General features: G+C 40.5%; 1 protein-coding gene across 1 annotated transcript; it reads left to right on the top strand.

Annotated features, from left to right (window-relative positions):
- Positions 1–2,961: 2,961 nt before the first annotated feature.
- Positions 2,962–6,885, top strand: LOC131308504 (aluminum-activated malate transporter 12-like). Its single transcript, XM_058335447.1, has 6 exons — positions 2,962–3,543; positions 3,666–3,806; positions 4,070–4,342; positions 4,959–5,083; positions 5,319–5,459; positions 5,964–6,885. Exons 1-6 carry the CDS (start codon positions 3,228–3,230, stop codon positions 6,627–6,629), a joined length of 1,662 nt encoding a protein of 553 aa, XP_058191430.1. The 5' UTR covers positions 2,962–3,227; the 3' UTR covers positions 6,630–6,885.
- Positions 6,886–26,941: the final 20,056 nt, after the last annotated feature.

Genomic DNA, 26,941 nt, shown 5'->3' with positions numbered 1-26,941 from the left:
CTCATAAATCCTATGGCTGAGGAGTCATAGGGCTGAAAAATCCTATTTTCAACATTCTCTAACATTTTCAATTCCAACTCCCTTTTGTTATGGAAAGATAGAAAGTAATAAAATTTCATTGCAAAAAATAAAAAAAAAAGAGTCGGATTTTGAAATAAGAAAGGGAAGTAATTTTTGAAACCTTAGCAGGGTAAGAAATATTTTTGTTTAAGGAAATGATTTTGCTACTCCTTTTTTTGTTAACGCCACTCCCCTGCTAGTGTATTTTTGAAAGTAATAAAATTTCATTGCAAAAAAAAAAAAAAAGAGTCGGATTTTGAAATAAGAAAGGTAAATAATTTTTGAAACCATAGCAGGGTAAGAAATATTTTTGTTTAGGGAAATGATTTTGCCACTCCCTTTTTTGTTAACGTCACTCCCCTACAAATGTATTTTTGCACCAAAAATACACTAGCAGGGGAGTGACATTAACAAAAAAGGGAGTGGCAAAATTAGCAGCCTTTGTTTATCGATTGATCAATTTCAATTTTTGTTGTGTGTTTTTTTTTATAAACTAAACCAAAGGGTAAGAAAAAAATCTGTTTGATCCTAATTTAAGAAAAATCTTCCTGTATAAATCAATTTCGTTGGCAGGGGGTGATCAACAGTTCGCAATTCATTTTAGTTGTGTTCAAAATGTGTTGCATCATGCCTTCAGGCACGGGCAAACTCTAGTAAAGGTTTAAAGTATTTATGGGTCTGCCATTGTAGAATAGAGGGTGGAGAATTATGCAGGGTATAAATTTGTACCGTTGGTTATTTTTTGGATTCAAAACTAGTCCTGTCTTATTATATAGATTTTCCTTAGATTACAAGCTTGATTTTCAAATTATATAAGGAAACTTAAAAATTCAAACAACCCTATGAATATGTGAAATTCCAAGTCCTAAGTTTCGGCCTCCTCTCTGTATAAACCATAGCTTAATCCCTAGTTGGTTGACCAAATAGATGTATAGTTCTTGTTTTCTAGTAACGATTACGCTTCATTTAGCAGAATATTAATTAATATCAGGTCAATTTGATTTTCTGCGTGGATAACAAACAAATTGAGGCTTCCAAAATGAATGGCTCGTTTTTTGCCTCCCATGATCATCCACATCCCATTATTCTGTTGAATTACACATGGAAACCTTCACTTTTAAAAAACATACTCCATCTGTCTCTTATTTAGAGTCCAGTATTTTATTTTGGGTTGTCTCTTAATAAGTGTCTATTTTGTAAAGTTAGTGGGAAAAAGTTGGTGCATTGTCTATTTTGTCCCTAAAAGTAGATTCCATTTTGAAAAGTTAGTGAATAAAAATATAATGATGATGGGTAAGTAGGAAAAGTAGAGGAAAAAATTGATGTGAAAAGCATAATGATGATGTCTTTTTAATAAGTTGGAGTTACGAAGCAGGACAATTAAAAAGGATGGAGAAAGTATAACAAAAGGAAAAAGGAAAACAAAAGAAACCTCTCTAATAACTTTGAATAGAAACAAAGAAAATTGCTATTCCCCCCCCCCCACCATTTTCCCAGACTACCCCCTCTCTCTCTCTCTCCCTCCCTTTTCTTTCTTTTTTTCTTTATACAGTTTGATTCTTTTCTTTTTCTTTTTTTCCTTTTCTTTCCGGTTTGTTTTTTTTTATTTATTTTTATTTCCTTTTCTTTTTTTCTAGTTTGAATTTTTTTTCTCTTTAATAATAGGTTCAAGTCTAATTCTAGGCTTTATAAAGTAATTGAAAGAAAAAAAAAAGTGTTTCAATTGATAATGTTTATCCGACTGTTTTATTTTTCTTTTTTTGTCCTTCATAGATTAAAAAATATAGTTACGAAAATAAGTGTTTCAATTTTTAATTCGTTTGAACCAATGCAAAGATGTTATTTTTCTGATCATTTCATCATAAATTGTCGTAATAAATTTTTAGCTCCAAGGCCTTTCAACAAACACCTTAAGACTCATTATTTAGTTTTAAGACTCGCTTAGGGCGTCCATTGAAAGGCCTTGGAGCCAAAAATTTATTATAACCATTTAGGATGAAATGATCAGAAAAGTAACAACTTTGCACCGGTTCAAACGTATTGAAAATTTGAACATTTATTTTTGTAACTATATTTTTTAATCTATAAAGAAAAAAAAGGGGAAAAAAACAATCGGATAAACATGATCAATTGAAACACTTTTTTTTTCTCTCAATTACTTTACAAAACCTAGAATTAGACTTGAACCTATTGTGTAAGAAAGAAAGAACAAATTTTTTAAACGTAAGAAATAATAGTTTGATTAGTAGCATGGTTACCTATTGTGTTTTTATGTATTTTAATATTTTGACAATATGTACTCAATTATAATAAAATAAAATTTTATTTCAATTTATTATTGTTCATTACAAGTTATTTTTATTATTCATTGTTAAGACTAATTAATTAACTAATTAAAATAATATAAATTTATTGAGTATAAAGTCAATTTTAATTGAAAATAGAATTTGAGTTAACCAAAAAAAAAATAAGAAGGGAGCTAAATGGGAAAAGAAACAAATAAAAAAAATAATTAAAAAATAAAAAAATAAAAAAGATTCAAAGTGGAAGGAAATAAAAGGAAATAAAGAGAAAAAAAACGAAAAAAAAAATTAGCCAAAAAGAAAAAAAAGAAAATAAAGAGGAAAAAAGAAAGAAAAAAGAAAGTAAATGATCGGAGGGGGGGGCAGGAGAAGGGAGGGGGGAGGGGTAATAGGGGAAATAAGGTGTGGGGCCGGGGAGGGGGGGGGGTGGTGGTGGGGGAAAGCAGGCCTCAACAAAGAAAATTGCTAGAAACAAAACTTTCCACTTTAAGGTTGGGATTTCCTCTTTAGGTTGACTTTATGTCCTTGTGAAAGCCCCTACAGCAGTAATGGGGAACATGTGAACAGATGTAACACCACTCTCTCTCTCTCATACATATATAGGTATCTCTGTCTGATGGAAGCACTGCCTCACAAGGAGAGAGGTAGGGTGGTACAAGATACCCAAAACTCATCACCAGTCACAAAAAGACATATTTTTCTTGTTTTGATACTGCCCATATAGATACATAGCTTCATTGTCTCAAATCTATAACAAAAACTATACATGTTCTGTGGCGTTATAATTGCCATTTTTTTTTAGCATAGTCACAACAATCATTGATCATACATTCGCATTCATATCCAATTGTTTCCTGTGAAGGCATGTTTTCTGGGTTTCTTATGGGCATGGAGAAGGTGACGGCCGGAGAAACAGAGTCTATGAGAGGCAAGATTGATTGCGCAAAAGAGCGTTTGGTGATATTCGGAGAGAAGATGAGAAAACTGCCCGGATCGACATGGGAAACAATTGGGAAGGTAGGGCGAGACGATCCGAGGAGAGTGATTCACGCATTGAAAGTCGGATTGTCGTTGACGTTGGTCTCACTGTTGTATCTAATGGAGCCACTGTTCAAAGGGATTGGACAGAACTCAATTTGGGCTGTCATGACTGTGGTTGTAGTCCTTGAGTTCACCGCAGGTAAATTATCATCTCATCCTGCCCGGCGGCCTTATTCTTCTCTTTTCAGTTTTCACCAATAATTGCTTAATTTGTTTTTTCTCAAGACTAAATTTTAGTGATCATTGATGTTTGAATCATAGGAGCAACTCTGTGCAAAGGATTGAATAGAGGACTCGGAACATTGTTAGCGGGATCACTGGCATTTGGGATCGGGTATGTTGCCGAAGAATCTGGTAGGGTTCTTCGAGCTATATTCATTGGAGCTGCTGTTTTTTTCATTGGTAAGATTCTTCTCTCTTTTGGTACGTACTAAGTTGGTAATTAGAAATCCTATGAGAAACAGCTTGATTCAATTGATTACAAGCATACAAAAATCATATGACCAGCAACTTTTTCATTTTACAATCGGGCCGGGCTCCTTTCCTACTAGCTAGTTCTCAACTATGCTTTCAATTGATATTAGTTTTCAAGATTTTAAGAAAATTTTCTGATCTTTCTTCAATATTAATTCGCTGTTACGTTTGTTTATTAATTGGACGTACAGGAACTGCATCCACATACACAAGATTCGTGCCATACATAAAGAAGAACTACGACTATGGTGTGGTGATATTTCTTTTGACTTTCAATCTTATAACTGTGTCCAGCTACCGTGTGGAGGATGTGGTAAAAATAGCTCATGACCGATTTTACACTATCGCCATTGGTTGTGGAATTTGTCTTCTCATGAGTTTGTTGGTTTTCCCGAATTGGTCTGGAGAGGAGCTCCATAACTCCTCTGTCTCCAAGCTTGAAGGATTGGCAAAATCAATTGAAGGTACATATGCACGTATCCTATTAATTATAGTAGTGGTTTATGGATTTGACCTTGCAAAATATTAACGTTTGTGTAGTGATTAATTGGTGATTCATTGACTGAGAAATTCTCAATTTGGAAAACTTAATTGCTTGATCTCTACAAAAATATGAGCCAGCATTTTGAGTGTAAAAATTACAGAACTGAAAAAATATATGGAATCATTCATTGACTGAGAATCAATGAACAATTCCATGTTGCAATAGTGGGAGAATACATGAATGGTTAGAGAGACATGCAAATGATCGATGCTTAGCTTTTCGTTGGCTTGCGACAACAAAAAAGATGTCACCATGACTTATTTGAAAATAACTGAAACCTAATGAGTGAATATTATTACCCGTTTCATCTGTTTAGTTCTCTAATTTATTCTCTCAATGACATACTTTCTGAATTTTCGTATCAATTCTTGTGACATTTACGCAGTTAAAGGTGATATCGAATGGTCCTTTATTGTTTAGGGTTTTCTATGGCAAAGGGATAAGCACACATGACACAATTCAGCTACACGTTTTATTATTTGTGTTTGTATAGCATAGCTACATAATACATAATAAAACTTGGCAACTTTGATCAGCATGCGTCAAGGAGTACTTTAGTGAGGAGGAGGCAAAAGTAACCGAAGATTGCAAATCATCGGAAGATCCCATTTACAAGGGTTACAAGGCAGTTTTGGACTCAAAATCTATAGATGAGACTTTGGTAACTAATTAATTTCTTTAGTTTTCTTCGTTTTGATTAATTCTGACTTCTGAGAAGACCATTGCATATTGACCGGCCGTATCACATCAAAGAGAATACTGCGTTAAGTTCCACCCGAACTGAACCAGCCACCCTTACATGTATGAGTGATAAATGATTGTAATAGCAAAGTGAGACCTCGATCGATGCAGTTTCTCAATTTGATTAGTGATTAGTATAAATGTTTCTTGATTAGGCATTACATGCAAGTTGGGAGCCGAGGCACTCATGGCATTGTAGGTTTCCATGGCAGCAGTACGTCAAATTGGGATGTGGCCTTCGCCATTTTGGTTATACTGTTGTTGCTCTACATGGTTGTTTGCAAACTGAGATTCAGGTAATTACTTACATGCACCCCTACAGTTTTGATTTATTTCATTTTATTGGTATGTGTAGCAAAACACCATGTTAATTAATTGCCATCTTTTTTGAATTGTTGTTGAATTCACATTCTATAAATACTGATGAGTTCACACTATATTTTTGGTGTTTTTGTTTCCGCATTTTTGTGTTCATCTTTTCTCAATTTTTGGATTCACATTTTATTTTTTGGACTAATCATTTGTTTCTATGTTAGGAGCCTAAAAAGTATGCCATTATGACTAAAAGAAAAAAAAAAGTCACTGAAAAATGAAAAAAAAAAAACTAAATAACTGGTATTTTTTTTTATATTTTTTCGATTTCTCTCGTCGATCCAAAGGATTAATCACACAAATTATGAAGAAAAGTTAAGCAAAATTACGAAAAGTAGGTCTTCATCATTTCGTACCGACTTTGTTACATGATTTTTTAATCTATATATACCCATCCAATTATGGTTGATCTCGATTTGCTATGCCAGACACCGAGGACGGTCCGTGCCCTCTTCAAAGACCCCTGCATCCGACTCTCAGCAGAAGTATCAAAAGCGCTTAAGGAACTAGCTGAAAGCATAAGAAGCCGCCGCCAATGCTCGCCGGAAATCCTCTCCGACCACCTCCACCAATCCCTATCTGATCTCAACACCGCCCTAAAATCCCAACCCCGGCTCTTCCTCGGCCCCAACACAAACCAATCCACCAACAACATCCTAGCCAACCTAGCAGCTGCGGACGCCGCAGCCCCACAAAAGCTCGAAAAGCACTTTGGTCCCTCATCAAAACTATCGAGCTTCAAGACCGACTCGTCGGCCTTGATAGAGTGGAAAAGCCGAAGGGCTTCTGAACAAGCCAAGGAGAACGAGAGGAAGGTGTTGAGGCCGACGTTGAGTAAAATTGCGATCATGAGCCTCGAGTTTTCTGAAGCGCTCCCGTTTGCGGCCTTTGCTTCTTTGCTTGTGGAGACGGTGGCCAGGCTTGACCTTGTGATTGAGGAAGTTGAGGAGTTGGGGAGGGTGGCTAGGTTCAAGGAGTACAGAGATGGGGCTGATGATGATCATGTGGTGGTGGTTGTGAATAATTGTGAAGGGCGTAAGGTGGAGAAAAATGCAGGGGATTTGAACCATTTGCCTTCCCATGGAACAGATTAATTAATTAATAGCTAGAGTGTTTTTTCTTTTGTTGTTGAATCATTGTTTGGGTACCATTTGATTTTGCACTTTACATCCAAATCATGTGTCTTAGGTAAAACTCATCAGATAATACGTACTTCGTTGTTATTCACAGTTGTAAATTGTAATCACCATATGACGTTAGTATGACTGCGTGCTATGAGATTATAGTACGTACTATGTAGTAAGAATTAGACTAGATGAATATTAGTAATTGGAGTTTTTCTTTTGGAAATATTGGTATATTTTACTACTTGAACTGTCTAAAGAAACTTGCGTTTCTCCCCTATCACGTGCTTGGGAATTTATATGATTCAATCCTACATACTCGTGATCCCGTTTGTATGATTCCTGCATTTAGAAGGGATTGAATTAAGAGTTAACATGATCCCAACGCGGCCTACGAGAACAGAGGATACCGGACCGTTAGGAAAAGACCCGATTTTCGTTAATAACATTAATAGTGTTAATTTAACTATTGGTGAAAAGAATATAAATAAAATATTTAAACTAATGATTTTATCCTACGAATATAAATACCTATGTATCTCTTTCCTATCTCTACCCATTATCTCTCCACTTTCTTACAAACTCTCTGATGAATCAGCTTTGTCGTCAGCCCTGATCTGTTCCTGCAAAACAATATAAGAGCTCAAGTCACCGGTGTGGTGGCTTACCAACCACCCTCCGATGCCTACGTCAGTAGAGTACTTGTTATATAGTGAGAGTATTGAGATTTTCTGTAATGTGTTGCGTACGTTTGATTGGTATTCTTCTGTTGTATTTATAGGCATCTTGATAGGAGGTTGAGTCCTTGTTGGACTATTTCACGTGAATTCCGAATTACTTGTTTAAGGTTAGTAGGACTCCTGCCTTAGCTAGGAATCCTAATCCATCCCTAATTGTGTATTCCAGGGGGATTGGTGCTTATCTTACGGGATTTCGTCTCTATCTAATCTCTAAGAGGTCTCTCTGTTGGAATAAGTATATTCCATAGGTAATGACAGAATATTATTCCTCTTTATGCAGCTAAGGACCAGTGCTGGTCCTTAGACCTCTACAATAGCTTCGTCCGCGGAGCTAACCTTGTATGGTCTGACTCTATCCCAGGTAAGGTTTGTTAAAGAGGTCTAGGTAAGACTGGTCCCTACTCCCCAGGGTTGTGATTCTTGCGGTGCTGACCTTACTAGGTCTATTATACTTATAAGGTACTCCCCTATTTCCTAGGTCCAACTTTTCCCTGGAGGTTGGAAACATAGGTTAGTCCTATGTGGTGGTTACCGCCCTTTTCTTTTGCAGGAAGTTTTAAATGCGTAGATCATGTTGTGGGACAGGTGGCGAAATCTTCGCTACTCCTATGTTTTGAGGTGGATGGTGAAGATCGAAGAGGGTTTCTCAGTATTGAAGCATAGCCCTTGAGCTTCTCCTCGTTCAAACTAATCCCAAGCAGGAGAGTGTTCGAATTGATCAAGGCGATTTCTTCTATGAGGTTTTTCTACATCAATCTTCCTTGCTGTTCCTTTAGAGTCTGTTTCTCCTTAGGTACGTCCTCCTTTCCTGGCTTTGTTTTCTGCCCTCTTGCGCTATTCTTCTTTTTGTCGTAAAACTGGATTCCCCTTCTAGTGTAGAGGTTGCGAACCCAAAGTGGGTTGCTCCGAGGGAGTTCATCTGTGCTAGGTTGATTGGTTTTTCTTGTATCAATCTGCATTCCCCTATTATAGAAGATTTTGCCCCTTACTCTCTTGCTCTTCAGAACAGGGTTTTTCGACACCTCTTCTATTTGTCTGCCTCTTTATACCCACGGTTCTCCGTTGCAACCCTAATGTAAGAGGGTTTCAATAATTTTTCCTCCATCTTGAATGCTGAAGAATCGACCAAGGAGGAGGAGGTTTCAATGCGCCGTAGCAGTAGTGCTAGGGTTTCATCTGACAAGGGTCAGTCGAGTAGTGCTAAACCTTCTTCGCCTCCATTCTCTTCCTCGAGGGATTCCCATGGGCGTCCTTGTTTTTCTGCTTCAAACATCCTTTCAACGATTACTAATGAGGAACTGGCTGTCATTAGGGTTAGGTATTTAATTCCTATTTCTGTAACTCTCAGGAAACCATCTGCTTCTGAGTGAGCCTATTCTCTTGTTGAAAACGAGACGTGCCTTTATACTGGGGCTTTAGAGGAGGCCTTCGCCTGCCCTTTCCTGCCGTGGTTAGGGATGTTTTGAGTTTCTTGGGTCTGGCTCCTGGGCAAATTGTACCCAATTCTTGGTGTATTTTAATTGGTTGTGCTGCTCTTTGGGGAGCAATGTCAAATGGGCTAACTCCGTTGTCTAAGGGGCCATTTCTCAATCAGTTTTCTGTCAAAGAAGCCCCTGGAGGTGTTGGATGGTATTATTTTACCAAAAGGCCTGGCGAAGGGGAATTGGTTATCGGGTGATAAGTAGGAAATAACTTCCCAAGGTCAGCCCAGACTAGGAAGCCTAGCACAATACGAAGGGCCATGTAGGAGACCCAGTGACGCAGAGCTTAGCTTGAAGAGCTAAGCTCAATGGACCAGCCCAGGGGCAAAGGTCATCCTAAGGTCAGCCCAAAACAAAGAGCTCGTGAGCACAGCCCTAAGGGGTCAAGCTAGAGTCCCCAGAACATGGAATCTAGCCTATAAGAGCAAGCCTCTATTTACCAGCCCAAGAAAGGAGGTCAGCTCATAAGCACAACTCATAGAAAGATATCGAGCTCAGCTCACCAGGTGAGCTCAGCAAATATGACAAACCTGCAGCCAGAGACTTATAAAACACTCCATAAGAGAGGTTCGTACAGTCTAGGGGACTCAGAGAAGATTCGGACTCTTATCCCCTTTCTAGAATAGCCAAGGCCTTATCTCATCCCAAGGGATGGGGCTACGAATCCCAAGGGATAACCGTGAGAAACCCATGCACGAAGGGAACTCAGAGAGCAACTGTAAGCCTTATCTCCTCAGAAGAGATCAAGCTACGGTCCACAAAGGATAACCACAAAGATTTGTGTACCGCTAGGACTCTTAACCTTGATGACAATTGTAGAGTCCAAAGGTGAAAGGACTCCTCAAACCTGATAAGGGTCAGGGGAGTCCTAAAGTGATGAGGACACTCCAACACCTATCTATACCCGCCACAAGCGGATGAGACTTAAGAGTCCCAATCCCAAGGGATTCTTCCCAAGATGCATATATAACGATCACACCTCCACTTTACAAAGGTATGCAATGCAAATACTACAAAACTCATACTCAGTCCATATTCTATTCTAAAGCAGATCGACTAACTTAGGCATTGGAGGTGTAACGCCCCCAAATTCTGGGTACGTTAATAAGACATTTTATTACAAAAACAAATGAGTCTGGCTCATTATTACATCACATAGTCTTACAAGAGTACTTTTAAACAAGGAGGGAACTAGGGTTCCTAACTACTGCTCCGCTTCTTCCTCCATCCGGGCTAGCTCTTCGGCTCCAAAGGCCTCCAAGGTATAGAGTTCACCCTGTTCGTCTATGAGGTCTGACATATTATACCGGCGTCACCACCAATATAATATGTCAGGGTCACCAAAAGGTAACACCGTGAGCTAGAACGCTCAATAGAATAACCCATACCCTCTAACCCTTAACTTACAAACATTAAGCCATAAAATCAAGGATTTCCACATAGTTCAAACATATTTGATAGACAATGACACATCCACGTTCCTTATCCAAACTAACGTTGGTGTCCATGATTTTCTGAGTTTCTCCTACGCGACTCCTCGTAGACCGTGTCAACATTTTCCACATTTCATAACCATATCACATTTTCAAAATCATTTTTAACACACCCAACCTTGGTTCTACCGTTTCGGGTTCCCGAGTATCCTTACAATGGTTCCGCCATCTCGGGTTCCCATTGGCACACATTGCATTGGCTCCTCTCCACGGATAACCAAGCCACACACCCAACCTCGGTTCTGCCGTTCCGGTCTCCCGAGTATCCTCACAATGGTTCCGCCGTCCCGAGTTCCCATTGGCATACAAAACACACACCACACAATGGGCTACCACGTCCGGCCACATTGCGATTTCCAAAACATTTCACCCTTTTCAAAAACACGCCTTTTCATAAACCACACCCTAGGTGCCATGTTTCTAACTTTCTCAATTTCCGTGTCTCGTTCTCATGCATTGACTCCGCTGTAGGACTTCACACGTAATCATAAATCATTCATTGAAAACTTGGAACTAAACTAACAAGATCATCCAACTGAATATTATACCACAAGTAATGCAAGCAATATACGTAAGCATGCTCATAACCCTTTTTAAAGATCAAATTCCGAATATTTCCGTTCAAGCGATAATATTCCAATCTTTTGAAAACCGTTCTATCTTACTTTATGGAAAATTCTAAACAACATATGTTTATTCGAAGTTAAAGTTGATTATTCCAATATGCTCAAACTTCCATTTAGCAAAAATAAGTTTGCATTTCAAACGTCATAACCTTATCTACTTTAACGAAAACGATTAAGAAAATTATACTTTGAACTTACGGATATTTCTACTTTTCAACATAAAATTCTATACTATATGTAGAGTAAGTGGACTAGGGTTTCTACATATACCTAGGGATAGGGAATAAGATGATTCTACCTTACTTCTTGGCGGTAGGGCGGCTACGGAAAGCACGTCGGTGATCGAGCGGAGTAACTTCCTACGGAATGCTTATGGTAGCTTTGAAAGAGAAAGGTTCTCTCGAAACTAAGTCTTGACTACACTACTTAAGCCTTTTTGGAGTGGTTTGATGGTATCTCTCAAGAACTTCAAAGAAAGAACAAGAAACTTGGACTTTTGAACTAGGAATACTTAGAATTTCTAGAGAGAAGTTGGAGCATATGGAGAAGGTGTGAGTTCAAGCTTGGAATGGCCTTCTATTTATAGACCAAGGCTTCCCTCTCTCTCCCTCTCAACCGAATTCTCTCTCTCTCTCTCTCTCTATATCTCACTTTTCTTTCACTTGTCAAGCTTGATTGAAAGCTTGATGGGTTAGGTTATGGCTTGCTTGTACAACTCCTACCTAGTTCTAGGCATGCAAGGCTAGATTTTGGTACTTTGAATAGGATTATGGAAAGATTGGTGGAGGAAAGGAGGATGGTACAAGGTTTAATATTGGCAATTGTACATACAAGGACAATGTGAATGGATTTTTGCTTGAACAAGTGTATATCCATGGATTGTATTCTAGTCAAGTACAATGTAAGAAGATCAAGAAATATCAAGACAAGGTACATTTCTTTCTCTCTCTCTCTCTCCCTCTCTCGGCATTCTCTCTCTCTCCCTCCCTCTCTCTCTCTCTCTCTCTCTCTCTCTCTCTCAGTACTAATACATATATATAATACTTCCAAGAACAAATAATATATATATACTTGTACCATAAAAATCTAATAGATTTCAAGTATTAAGATTTTCCCATTAAAATAATCGAATATGCACATGTTCTTGTTGTAATATTATATTAGTGTACTATGTATATATATATATACACACAAAACTTCTAATAAGGGCGCCCTTACCGTATTATGGTAAGGACGTCCCTTTCCCGACCAATTTGTGATGATCCGAGCCGCTCAATGTGTTCAGAACGTGATTTTAAGAGTACTCGCGAGAAATTAGCAAAAAAAAGACCGAAAAGGGCTTGATCCGAGCAGTTTTTGTTTGTATTTTATCGAACGGTTCAAATCAAGCCATTTTCGGTCATTTTTTTTGCTGGTTTCTCGCGGGTACCCTTAAAATCACGTTCTGAACACATTGAGCGGCTCGGATCATCAAAATTTGGTCGGGAAAGAAAAGAAAAGGGGAAGCCCTTACCGTAATATGGTAAGGGCGCCCTTATTAGAAGCTTACTGTATATATATATATATATATATATATATATATATATATATATATATATAATATGATATATTTGTACCTAGAAGATCTAGGTAGATTTCCAAATCCAATAAAAAAAATACAAGATCAAAATTCCCAATAAAATAATCAAATTTAGCACATGTCTCCTATTAAAAAAAAACTAGATTTTGTACCTAGAGAATCCTAGGGTATTAAGTCTATAAAGTACATATATATATATATATATATATATATATATATATTAGTATATTAACACATGGGGAATCTAGAAAAATGATTTGTTTAATAACCCTTGTACTTATTGGAAAGGTTAACTCTATTATTCAATGGGTAATTATCTCCCTAACGGTTATTGACCAAAGAGGATAAAAGGGTGAGGTACTTTATACTTTAAAATAACACCATGTCCTTTAAGCATGTGGATATATATATCTATATATAATTGTATATATGCCTAACAAATCTAACTTAGATATTATAATAGAAATCCTATTGTCCAATGGATAAAAGTTTTCCTAACTTTTATCGTCCAATAGGTAATGGTTAAAAGGTAACTAAATGGTTTGGTAGGTAGGTTCCTCTAACTAATTGGTTAGAAGCTAACTAAATATGCCAAGTAGGGCTTTTAATCAAGAAACAAAAGGGCTAAAATTCAACGAGAAAATTATAAGGCCATTCAAGAGAAATTAAAGAATTTTGAATAAACAACGAGATTTTTATTTACTAAAAATCGGAGTTGTTACAAGAGGGGTGATGGCAAAAGCCACGCCGGTGCCCATAGCTTTTCTGCTATGTATTGTAGATCGTAAATTGAGCTCCCCGGAAGCCACTTCATCAATTGAAGGGTCTGATGGACGGTTGAGGAAACCCTCTTCCGGAGGTGACCAAAAACCGCTTCATCAGTTGGCGCCATCTGTGGGAAAATGAGATATCATTCTCAACCCTTCATGATGAACGATTTCCACAATGGATACTCAATTAACGGCTTCAAAGAGTCGCGCTCCATCACCTCCAAAAAGTCACCAGAAGGACACCTCACCCACGGTGATTCAATCTAGCGGCGTTCGCCGCCTAACAAAAACAAGCTGATACTATGCAAGGAGTAATTGAACCCTTCCAAGGTCAAGTGGAAGTTTTAACCCAAGGGTTAGCGGACGCGACACGAATGAATGGGGAGTTAAACAAACAACTCCCCAATCTAGAAGAAAGTCCATCTGAAGAACAAAAAAGGGACAATAACACCGATACCGAAAAGAGGCGGTCGAGCCGCATCTAGAGAGATCAAACAATCTCTCCTAAAAAGCCCTTCAATGGAGGCAAACCCAAATCGAGGAGCTAATTAAACAAGTTAAAGGGAAAGCTACAAGTACCGTGGAAAAGTCAATCCAAGTCACCGACTCTCCCTTCACGGCCAAAATAATAAGGCCCCCGCTCCCAAGGGAGTTCGAGATGCCGCAGATGCTGACGTTCAATGGTTCCACGTACCCAATGGATCAATAAGAGACGTACAAATCTCTGATACATCTTCAGGTAATACCAAATGAGATCGTGTGCCAAGCTTCCTCTGTTACACTAAGGGGAAGCACGCACACAAAATTTCCAAGCTCACGACGTAGCACAGCTATGCAGTAAAAGAAACTTAGGAAAATTTCCAAGATCATAGACGTAGCACAGCTATGCAATAAAAGAAGTTTTGGAAAATTTCCAAGCTCACAAAGGTAGCACAGCTATGCAGTAAAAGAAGCTTAGGAAAATTTCCAAGCTCACAGACGTAGCACAACTATGCAATAAAAGAAGTTTAGGAAAATTTCCAACCTCACAGACGTAGCACAGCTATGCAGTAAAAGAAGCTTAGAAAAATTTTCAAGCTCACAGACGTAGCACAGCTATGCAATAAAAGAAGTTTAGGAAAATTTCCAAGCTCACAGACGTAGCACAGACGTAGCACAGCTATGCAATAAAAGAAGTTTAGGAAAATTTCCAAGCTCACAGACGTAGCACAGCTGTGCAGTAAAAATTTTCAAGCTCACAGACGAAGCACAACTATGCAGTAAAATAAGCTTAGGAAAATTTTCAAGCTCACAAACATAGCATAGACGTAGCACAACTATGCAATAAAAGAAGTTTAGAAAAATTTCCAAGCTCACAGACGTAGCACAGCTATGCAGTAAAAGAAGCTTAGAAAAATTTCCAAGCTCACAGACGTAGCTTAGGAAAATTTCTAAGCTCACAGACATAGCACAACTATGTAGTGAAAATTTCCAAGCTCACAGACGTAGCACAACTATGTAGTAAAAGAAGCTTAGGAAAATTTCCAAGCTCACAGATGTAGCACAGACGTAGCACAACTATGTAATAAAAGAAGTTAAGGAAAATTTCCAAGCTCACAGACGTAGCACAACTATGTAGTAAAAGAAGCTTGGAAAAATTTCCAAGCTCACAGACGTAGCACAGCTATGCAATAAAAGAAGTTTAGGAAAATTTCCAAGCTCACAGACGTAGCACATCTATGTAGTGAAAATTTCCAAGCTCACAGACGTAGCACAACTATGCAATAAAAGAAGCTTAGGAAAATTTTCAAGCTCACAGACGTAGCACAGCTATGCAATAAAAGAAGCTTAGGAAAATTTCCAACCTCACAGATGTAGCACAACTATGCAGTAAAAGAAACTTAGGAAAATTTCCAAGCTCATAGACGTAGCACAGCCTTAAAAGCTCAAATACATAGCACTCCCCATGCTCGACAAAGCAAAATTGGGCCACGGCTCTCGACAGCTCCTCTCTCTAACGCCACGACAAATCCAAATGCGCAGCACTGAACGCCGGCAGTCCTTAAGAGGCGATGGTAAATGGGGCAACCAGTCATAGGGCCAACGGCCCATAGGAAACAATTACACAATGTACAAGTGTTAAGCTATTTTTCCAACACCTTAACACTTGGGGGAGTAGGGAAGTATATGGACATACAAGTCTCCTTAGCCAAAGCTAGGGCTTTGGAAGCAGCTATAAAAAGCTTATAGAGTTTGGACAACCAATGGGTAAAGCCCAGTCCTAAGGGAATTAAATCCTGAAAAAATTGGGCACAGCCCGCGTACCTCAGCCAAAAGTCAAAAGTAACATAAGTGTTAGAAACTTAAGCATGACCAGCAAACCTGCTCAGTCACAGCTAAAGGCCCCAAAATTAGACTAAGCAAAAAGTCAGATTGAGCAAGCAAGGTCTGCTCAGAAGAACATAGTTGGTAAGGCACGTGATGTTCTCCATAAAGCAAGTGCAAGTGCAAATGTAAAATTGTCATGACAATAGCAGTGAATGAGTAACTCACCTTTACGGAAACATGAAAATTTCTAAGGAAATTCACAGATAAGAGCTCAGGCTCGTTCACAGAGCTGAGCATGAAAGGCAACATCATCTGATCATCTTCAAGGATTGACATGGCGTGATAATCAGCTCGGCTATGTAGGCCACCAAGCTACCCCAAAAAAAGATCTTGATCGTCTATGGGGTCTAAGGTGGCTGAAACACCTCCTACGGGAGGTGACAAACATAAATTATCCTAAGGGATAACCCAAGAGAGTACCTCAAAATGTGTGCTCCAACTGGACAACAAGGCCTGGCCCGTCAAACTTCCCGTTCGGGTGTAGCCCAAAGGCCAACTTGCCTCAAAGGATCAGTTCAGCCGTCCATCCATTGATTCTACGGATGATGGGAAAAATCTGACCTCTTAAGGCCAGCGAACTTAGAAAACGTCACATAGCTTGAACCTCACAGCTCTGATAAGAGCTAAGCTCAACCCAAGGGTTGAAATCTATCAAATCCAACCTACCAGGTAGGATACCGCAACTTGGCCCAACACAAGAGCAAGGACCAACCTAATGGAATTCCCATGGAAAAACAGGAATGTCCAAAATGGACTACTTGAGGGTTAACCCAAGGGTCATACTCCACAAGCTTAGCATAAACTCTAATTTTGTGCCCCACTAATTAAGTAGTAGAAAAGGGTGTATGCCTTAGAACCAAACAAGGCCACAAATGAAGACCATGGGCCAACTAAGGCTGCCCGACACGAAAATCCCAGCTCAGTTCTGAGCTTGATAGATCTGCGGACAAGATAAATGAACTCAACCTAACCCAATGAGGTCACTCTAGCACACCTTAATAGCTCACTAGCTGTCAGGCCCAAAGGGAATGCTAAGGCATGAGCAAACCTCATGCTAAGGCATGAGATGTTATTCTAAGTCTCATGCTAAGGCGTGAGCAAGTCTCATGCTAAGGAGTGAGCAAACCTCATGCTTTGGCGTGAGCAAATCTCATGCTAAGGCAAGAGATTTTATTCAAAACCTCATGCTAATGCATGAGCAAACCTCATGCCAAGACATGAGACATTATTCTAAGTCTCATGCTAAGGTGTGAGAAAGTTTCATGCTAAGGTATGAGCAAACCTCATGCTAAGGCATGAGATGTTGTTTAAAGTCTCATGCTAAGGCGTGAGCCAGCCTCATGCTAAGGCATGGGCAAACCTCATGCTAAAGACATGAGGTGCTATTCCGAGTCTCATGCTAAGGCATGAGCAAACCTCATGCTAAAGACATGAGTTGCTATTCCAAGTCTCATGCTAAGGCATGACCAAATCTCATGTTAAGGCATGAGCAAACCTCATACTAAAGACATGAGGTGCTATTCCAAGTCTCATGCTAAGGGGTGAGCAAACCTCATGCTAAAGCATAGAATAAACACGTTAAGACAAGCATTGACGCTCAACAATTTGTGAGCTGCTTGCCCCAGGGCTTATCAAATGAGCCTTGAAGAGTTAGATCTCAAAGAGTCCAGACTATAATATTCAAAAAGTGGCCCGTGAGTTGCTCGCACCATGGCTTATAAAATGAGCATTAAAAAGTCCAAAGGGGCTAAAAGTCCGAGGGACGTGGCCAATAAGCCCATTCAGCCAAAGCTCGATGAGCTCTGAAAAGCAAGTCAGAGGGAAGTGGCCTACATGCCCACTCGGCCGAAAAGCTCTTGATGTGCCAAAACTCTAAAGCAAAATATCAACACAAAATCAGTCCTAAGAGGACACAAACTCATAAGTATCAGGTTGTTTTTCAACAACTCCACACTCAAGGGACTGGGGGAGTACCAAAAATAAGTAAGTACCCCCACGTCTAAGCTATCCCAATGTATTCCTAGGGGAACTAACGAAGGATAGAGCTAATGTAAAGCTCCAGAATAAGAGTAGGCTTCATTAAAGCTTGTCTCACTTAAACATAAAAAACAAATGTATTTTTCTTTGCTCTGCTACAAGCATTGCTACTCAGCAAGGCTAAGGCCAGATACCCCAAGGTTGAAGCAACTACTATAGATGGGTGTAGATCAAAGTAAAAAGGTACACTCTGTTTAGCCCCCTGAACATTCTCATCAATTTTGCTATTCAGCAAGGTCGGCCAGAGAAGCTGTTCGATAAAGTCAAACACGGCAACGTGATCATAGGACTAAGAGTCCACAAAAATTCCATGAACAAAGCAATGACAATGTACACCGCAGCCTGATGAACATCACACTTGATGCACAGGACAAGTAGGCATAGTCGTCGATTCCAGAGCAAATAGTGTTTCCAAATCTTCACTTATGTTCTTACTTGGAAACATGGGAGTAGCTGATAACTAGGAAATAACCTCCCAAGGTCAGCCCAGACCAGGAAGCCTAGCACAACATGAAGGGCCATGTAGGAGACCCAGTGACTCAGAGCTTAGCTTGAAGAGCTAAGCTCAATGGACCAGCCCAGGGGCAAAGGTCATCCTAAGGTCAGCTCAAAGCAAAGAGCTCATGAGCACAGCCCTAAGGGCTCAAGCCAGAGTGCCAAGAACATGGAATCTAGCCTATAAGAGCTAGCCTCTATTAACCAGCCCAAGGAAGGAGGTCAGCTCACGAGCACAGCTCATAGAAAGATACCGACCTCAGCTCACCAAGTGAGCTCGGCAAATATGACAAACCTGCAGCCAAAGACTTATAAAACACTCCATAAGAGAGGTTTGTACAGTTTAGGGGACTTAGAGAAGATTCAGAATCTTATCCCCTTTCTAGAATAGCCAAGGCTTTATCTCATCCCAAGGGATGGGTTTGCAAATCCTAAGGGATAATTGTGGGAAACCCATGCATGAAGGGAACTCAGAGAGCAGCCATAAGCCTTATCTCCTCAGAACAGATCAAGCTACGGTCCACAAAGGATAACCACAAAGATTTGCGTACCGCTAGGACTCCTAACCTTGATGACAATCACAGAGTCCTAAGTTGAGGAGAACTCCAAACCTAATAAGGACCAAAGAAGTCCTAGAGGACACTCCATCACCAACCTATTCCGTCAAGTACGGATAAGCCCAAGAGGTCCCGGCACCGTAAGGACTCTTAATCTTGATAACAATTGCAGAGTCCAAAGGTGAAAGGACTCCTTAAACCTGATAAGGGTCAGGGGAGTCCTAAGGTAAGGAGGGCACTCCATCACCAACCTATTCCCGTCTAGTACGGATGAGCCTAAGAGGTCCCGGCACCGTAACGACTCTAAATCTTGATAACAATTATAGAGTCCAAAGGTGGAAGAACTCCTCAAACCTGATAAGGGTCAGGGGAGTCCTAAGGTGAGGAGGACACTCCAACACCTATCAATACCCGCCACAAGCGGATGAGACTTAAGAGTCCCAATCCCAAGGGATTCCTCCCAATATGCCGATATAAAGATCACACCTGCACTTCACAAAGGTACGCAATGCAAATACTACATAACTCATACTCAGTCCATACTCTATTCTAAAGTAGATCGACTGACTTAGGCATCAGAGGGGTGATGGCAAAAGCCATGCCGGTGCCCATAGCTTTTTTGTTCTGTATTGCAGGTCGTAAATCGAGCTCCCTGGAAGCCACTTCATCAATTGAAGGGTCAGATGGACGGTTGAGGAAAAGCCCCTTCGGAGGTGACCAAAAACCTCTTCATCACCAAGCTACCCAATTCAACAAGAACTAGAAAGACAAGTTCTTTTTTATTGGGGGAGATGGATGGAAGTTCCCAAGTTAGGAGGTTGGGTCCTATACCCAACGAATCCCTTGTAGATGGGGGTTACCCATTGCCAGTTGTAAGTCACTCCTTTTCTTTATTTGTTAAATTCCATAAAGCATTTCTTATTCTTAAGAACTTCTGTTATTATATTACAGCTCGGGCCCCATTCCCATTGACCCCTGCCGCGAAGGTTGAGCTAAATTTGGCCAAGAGCTATGAAATTCATAGCTGGGAATTACTTGTTACCCCTGAATCTTTGGCCACTTACCTATTGGGTTCTGAAACCACTCGTGAGGTTTTAGCTCTTATTAGAGGTACCTTTTTCTTGTTTCATTTGGTGCTTTGCTATTATCTAGCTTTTATATTGTTCCCATTTCTTTACTTTTTAGAAGAAGAAAGTGAAGACACAAGTCTGGCACCGAAAATGGACAAGGCTCTCCTGGCCCAACTTAAGGCCGAAAGGGTAAAGCCGTCTACTGGGGCCGTGGCCCCGAAAAGGAAGAGCTCACGCCTTCAGAAGGAGCTGAATGTTGACAGTTTCTTTGACGCCAACCTCTCTACTGACCCCACTTTGGATGAGGTGATTGAGAAGATCACTGAAGAATAGGCATAGGAGGTGGAGAAGACGAAAAGGAAGGCAAAAGGACCTACTTTTGAGGAAGCCCCTTCTGCTAAGAAAACCAAAGTTTCTGCTGGCCCTTCAGTGTTGGGCAATTGTCAAGTGGCTTTAGAGCGAGTTTCTGGACTGCTGAGTCTGGCAGACAAAGATTTGATGGCCGAGATGTCTCTCCAAGCTGTGGGGGAGCAAATGTTGGTGGAATTGGCTATAGTATGCTCTATTTTTGTGTTTAACAAATCCTTGATTATTCTTGTTCTCTTTGTTGACTTGTTTGTTTGTATAGGCTGCAGCTCGTGTCCATTATCTAACCTATCAGAGCCATAGCTTGGGGAAGCAGGTGGTCACCCTTACTGAGGCTAACATGAAGCTCACAAAATAGGGTGCCACCATGATGGTAGAGCTTAAGAAGATCATTGGCGAAAGGGTTGCTGCCCTTCAGTCAAAGAGAGGTTTGGAGGAGGAGAGAGATGTCGCTGTAGTAGTGATTGTTAGAAGTTTGGAGCAGAAGATCTTGGAGTGGAATGGTGAGCTTGAGAAGTACAGGACCATGAGCTTGGGGATGGTAGAAAAAGTGAAGAATGCTCATAGGGAAGCCATTTCTCTTTTCCTGAAGTCCCCCGAGTATTACCAGGACATCACCCAGCAATACTTTGATGGGTTTGAAGTGATGAGGAGCCGTGCTGCCTTGGTTTACCCAGATTTGGATTTTTCCAAATTTGAGGTTGATAATGATGAGGGACTCTCTAGCCTGGATGGGGGAAAGAAGGAAAAAGATCAAGCTGATGATGTGGCTTCTCTTGAGAAAGACACAACCATTCCGAGCTCTTTTGCTGCCTCCCCTCTCAAAACTCCAGAAAAGGTGACTCCTCCTATTGAGGTTCAAACTCCCACAACAATCCCTTCTGGCCCAACAACTGGTGATGGGCGAGCACTTGATGTTTCCACCCCTGGCCTCTGAATGGCCAAGAACATTTAATTCATGGGTCTGTAATTAAAATAATTTTAACTGCTCTCTCCTCTGACTATTTTCTAGGAGGGTCTTTTGATTAGACCTCCACTCCTAGACGTATGTGGTTTTGAACTTTTGTTGATGGATGATCTTGTTAAGATCATGTTTTGTCAGTCCTGTTAAGGCCGTTGGTTTTGAGAACATTTTGGTGATATTTGATGGCTTTACAGGTATAAGAAAGGTGTGTTTCCCATTTCTACCAAGCTATGGCAATTTTGACAGTCTCTGTGTACATTATAGCTGTGCTATGTGTGCTGAGTTGTGATGGTTTTGCCAGGCTTTGTTTTGTTCACATCATAGCTATGCTACATGTTTGAGCTCTGAAGTTCTCTGCATATCATAGTTATGCTAAATGTTTGAGGTCTGAAGTTTTTCTTGAGCTTCATGCATATCATAGCTATGCTAAGTTTTTGAGCTCTGAAAATTTTCTTGAGCTTCATTTATATCATAGTTGTGCTAAGTATTTAAGCTCTGAAGTTTTTCCTAAGCTTCATTTATGGTTGTAGTGGTCCTACTCCCCTAAGTGTGCAAATTGTTTGCGTCCAAACAATTAAAACACTTATTAAAATTTCCCATGGGATATTCCTTACATTGGAGATTAGTTATAACTCCGTAGGATTTTTTATTTATTTTAAACATGCAGAATTGGCCCTTAGGGTCCAAGTCTTTTGCATTAAGTAAGGGCAAATGTTTCAACTACCTGAGGCCATTGGCTTTCTAAGTACTGTTCATTACTTTGAGCGGTTGAGGTGGCGGTTTTAAATTCAGCTTTGAATGGGATTGTGTTGATTGGGTTGCCAAGCGATTTCTGAACCGTCGAGGGGTTATGCTTATAAAAGCTAGCAGTCTTGGCAAATTATTCTTCATTCTATAAGCAGTTTTTGTTGCAAATGGCGAGCAGCGATCGAGTTTTCGAGTTGTGCCGCGAACTGCAGGGCTTGAAGAGAGTCATCACCGAGCTGTCAGTCAAGATGGATGCCATGGCGGAATCTCTGTCCGTCATGGAAAAGACCGTTCGCATGGTGTTGATTCCCAATTGGGATTAGTTGGAAGCTTTTCGAGGGCAACCGGCGCCTTAAGTTCCTTCCCCTCCGAGGGAGGGAGGTAGTGGTTAGGTTGCAACTTTGTGGGTTTTACCCACAAAGTACTTTATGTAAAAAAAGGTTCCACATCCTTTGAGTTATGGTTTATAAATAAAAATTATGCTGAAGTTTTATATTCGCATGCCATTTCCATATCAAATCCACAGGAAATATTGAACGATCCTCCCTCTTGGGGGGATTTATTGGCCACTGTGGCTAAAAAATGAAAGGAACAACTAGTCCTAAAAACAACTTTGTTGATAAAGTTTTTATTGAAAACAAAAAGTTTCCTAAAAACAGAAATGAATTCCTACTTCAAGCACCTACTTGTAGTACTTTTTGAGATGCCTTGCGTTCCATGAGTTGTGTAGCTCTTTACCCCTTAGGGTTGCGAGCTTATATGCACCTGCCTTGACATGGTGCAGGACATGGTATGGTCCTTCCCAATTTGGGCCAAGCTTGCCCACTTTCTTTCCGGTTGGATCAACCTTTCTTAGGACTAGGTCACCAGCTCTGAAATCTCTTGGCCTAACCTGTGCTTCATGGTACTTAACCATTCTTTGCTGGTATATGGCTATCTTGGCCATTGTTGTTCCCCTTTTTTCTTCCAAGGCATCTAGTTCAGCCCTAAGATCTTCATGATCTTCTTGATTATCCACACTTGCGGTTCTGTAATTGAGGAGCTCAACCTCAATCGGAACTACTGCTTTTGCCCTGTAGGATAAAGAATATGGAGTTTCTCCAATTGTAGTTCGGGGGGGTAGTATGATATGCCCATAGCATGTTATATAGCTCATCTGGCCAAGCTCCTTTGACCTCTCGCAGCCTCTTCTTGATTCCCTTCTTAATAGTCCAATTTGTGACTTCTACTTGTCCATTGGCTTTAGGGTGAGCCTTGCATGCATAATGTACATGTATTCCCTTGGAAACACAGTATGCCTTGAACTAAGCATTGTCGAACTGCTTGCTTCGATCCGTGACTATCACACGTGGTAATCCAAAACAACTTATTATCAATTTCCACAAGAAATTGATTGTAACCTTTGTAGTTATCGTGGCCAAAGCCTTAGCTTCGACCCATTTTGTAAAATAATCCACAGCTATAATTGCATGTTGGACCTGACCTGCTGCTATAGGAAGTGGGCCAATTAGGTCCACTCCCCATTGGGAAAATGGCCAAGGTCCTCTCATTGGGGTTAGGGCTGTAGGGCATCCATGAGTGATATTTGCAAACTGCTGGCATTTATCACATTTTTGGACCATTGAGTAGCAATCCTTTTGCATGCTTGGCCAATAGAAGCCCATCCTAAGGAGCTTATAAGCTAATGTGTGGCCACCTTGGTAATCTCCACATATGCCTTGATGAACCTCTTCCATAGCTCATTCAGATTCTATCGTGGTCAAACATCTGAGGTATGGTAGTGAGAAGCTCCTTTTGTATAGCACGTCTCCCATGAGTAGGTATGTTGCTGCCCTAATCTTGAGCTGCCTAGCTTTGACCTTATCGTCCAGCAAAGTCCCATTTGTTATGTAGTCAACTATGGGGCCTGTCCGTGAGTTGCTGTAGTCGATAGCTTAAACCTGTATGTTTGGAGCAAAGATACTTGGTAGCTCCAAGTATCTAACTGGTGCATTATGTGGAATGGCATCTTCTTTAGCGGTTACCAATTTGGCCAAATAATCAGCCTCTATATTTTCTTCTCTTGGAATTTTGATACTATCAAAGATTTTAAGTTTTGCAACTTGGGCTTTCACTTTGTCAACATACTTCTGCATTATTTCCTCCTTGACTGTGTACTCCCTTAGAACTTGTCCCACAACTAACTGAGAGTCACTTTTTGCCAATGTTCAACACCGATGACCTTGGCTAGTTCCAATCCAACCGCAAGAGCTTCATATTCAGCTTCATTGTCAGTTGCTTTGAATTCAAACCAGAGTGCATAGCTTAGACGTTGTCCTTTTGGGGATGTCAGAATCAGCCCAGCTCCGCTTGTATCTCTAGATGTTGATACATCTACCTGAAGGACCCAAGGTTTGGGTTCTTCTTGAGGGAGCTCTTCCAGTTTGGGATACATATATTCTGCGAGGAAATCTGCAAGAACTTGAGCTTTGATAGCAATTCGAGGTCTGTACTCTATGTCAAACTCGCCAAGTTCTATTGACCACTGAATTAATTTGTCTGATGTCTTTGGGCAATGGAGAATCCTTCAAAGCGGTTGATCTATTAGCACCTTTATTGAGTGAGCCTGGAAGTATGGCCATAGCCGTCTAGCTGCTATCACCATTGCGAAAGCTATCTTTTCAGCTCTGGGATATATCTTAACTCGGCTCCTCTTAGTGCTCTGCTAGTATAGTAGACTGGGAGTTGTATCTCCTACTTCTCCTTAACCAAAAACGTGCTGACTGCATGTGGGGAGACAACAAGGTATAAAAATAGGTCCTCCCCTTCTTGGGTTCTGCTAAGCTGTGGCGGGGATGTCAAGTACTCTTTTAGCTAGATGAATGCTTCCTCATCTTTTGTAGTCCATTCGAAAGCTTTCTTCAAAACTTTGAAGAAAGTTTGGCATTTGTCGGTTGCACGAGAGATGAATCTGCTCAGTGCTGTGACACGTCCTGTTAGTTTCTGGACCTCCTTAATGCTCTGGGGTGAACGCATATTGACTATAGCCTAAATCTTTTCAAAATTTGCCTCGATACCCCTTTGGGATACCATGAAGCCTAGGAACTTTCTTGAGGATATTCCAAAATCACATTTTGTATAATTAAGCTTCATTCAGTACTTCCTAAGTACTTCAAAGGTTTCTTCCAAATCTGCAACATGATTTTGTGCTTTGAAACTTTTGACCAGCATATCATCCACATACACTTCTACATTTCGTCCAATCTGTTGCTTGAACATCTTGTTGACCAACCTTTGATATGTCACACCTGCGTTCTTAAGACCAAAGGGCATTACCCTATAGCAATACAGTCCTCTGTTGGTAATGAACGAGGTTTTCTCCTAATCTCCTTCATACATTTGGATTTGGTTATACCCTGAAAAGGCATATCCATGAAGCTGAGGAGTTTATGTCCGGCTGTAGAGTCTGCCAAGGAGTCAATCCTAGGTAGTAGAAAGCTATCCTTTGGACACGCTTTATTGAGGTCAGTGAAGTCTACACACATCCTCCATTTGCCATTGGCTTTCTTGACCATAACTACATTGGTTAACCAATTAGGGTAGAGGACTTTGAGGATCGACTCTGCTTGCACAAGTTTGTCTACCTCATCAGCTGCAGCTTTGTTTCATTCCGGAGCAAATGTCCTTTTCTTCTGCTTAAAGGGACGGATGGTGGGATCCACATTCAATTTATGGGTTATGACCTTTGGGTCGATCCCTGGGATGTCCTTATGGGACCATGCAAAAACATCTTTGTTCCTTCTTAGGAACTGTAGCAACTCTGTTCGTTCCACCATGCTCAATCCAGTTCTGATTCTTACTGTCTTTCCTTGTTGACCTGGTTCCAGGTCCTCCTCCATGAGTTCCTCTACTGGTTCTCCATGTTGGAGCTTTTCTTCATTACGTGTATCGAGACTTTCAATATTCATCGTGATGTTAGCTCCTCTAAGTGAGGTGATGTAGCACCGTGCTGCTTTCTGATCTCCTCTTATACAACCAATTCCCTCTGGTGTTGGGAACTTGATAATCAAATGATATGTGGAGATTATCGCCCTGATTTTATACAGGGTTGTCCTCCCTAGTATTGCATTATATGCCGATGACAGTCAACTACTATGAAGTTTATCATGTGTGTAATCTAGCTTTCTTCTTGCCCCATGGTAACTGGCAGGGCTATTTGCCATGTTGGGTAGATGGGCGTGCTTACAAATCCAACTAGTGGTGACATCATAGGCCTTAGCCTTTCCCGTCCAACCTTTAGTTGGTCATATGCGTGGAGGTAGAGGATAGCGGCTGAGCTCCCACTGCCAATCAATACCCTTCTTGTGAGGTAGTTTGCTATGACAATGGTGATGACCAGGGGGTCATCATGAGGGGTTTGGATTCCCTTGATGTCTTCTTCTGAAAAAATGATGGGTATTTCCTTATTTTTCTGAAATTTACTTAGACGGCCAACTATGTTGACCTCCAAATGTTCCTCTGTTCTCAACTTTCTTAGGTGAGCTTTCCTAGCATTGCTAGATTCTCCTCATCTGCCAAATCCTCCATGAATCACTTTGATCTCCTCAATTGGACCTGACCGAGGCGTCGTGCCATCTCTACCCTCTTTATTTGTATCTTCTCTTCTTAACGGTTTTTGGTACTTCTTTGTTACAAAACATTGAAATCTACCTCGTTGGATTAGGTCCTTAATCTGCTGCTTTAGGTCAATACAGTCATCTGTGTTATGACCATGATCTTTGTGGAATCTGCAGTACTTATCCTTAGCTCTTTTATTAGGATCTGACCTCAGCTTCCCGGGCCACTTGAGGTCTGGGTCATCTTGTAGGTTGCTAAGAATTTGCTTTGCCATAGCTATGAGTGGAGTAAACTACTTATACCTTCCTTGGGGAGGTCCCCCTCCTTGTCGCTTTGGTGAGGATCTTGAATCCACCTTCTTGTTTCTTGATTCGCCTCCTATTCTGTGAGTGAC

The sequence above is a fragment of the Rhododendron vialii genome, chromosome 11a (assembly GCF_030253575.1).
Source record: "Rhododendron vialii isolate Sample 1 chromosome 11a, ASM3025357v1".
NCBI classification, from domain to species: Eukaryota; Viridiplantae; Streptophyta; class Magnoliopsida; order Ericales; family Ericaceae; genus Rhododendron; species Rhododendron vialii.
This window is presented reverse-complemented; position numbering and strand designations above follow the sequence as displayed.

What these genes read in the sequence shown, in the direction of transcription:
- LOC131308504 (XM_058335447.1), top strand. Translation starts at nt 3,228, where the DNA reads ATGTTTTCTGGGTTTCTTATGGGCATGGAGAAGGTGACGGCCGGAGAA. An exon ending in AATCTATAGATGAGACTTTG is followed by an intron (nt 5,084 to 5,318) that starts GTAACTAATTAA and finishes TTTCTTGATTAG; the next exon opens with GCATTACATGCAAGTTGGGA. An exon ending in GTTTGCAAACTGAGATTCAG is followed by an intron (nt 5,460 to 5,963) that starts GTAATTACTTAC and finishes TTGCTATGCCAG; the next exon opens with ACACCGAGGACGGTCCGTGC.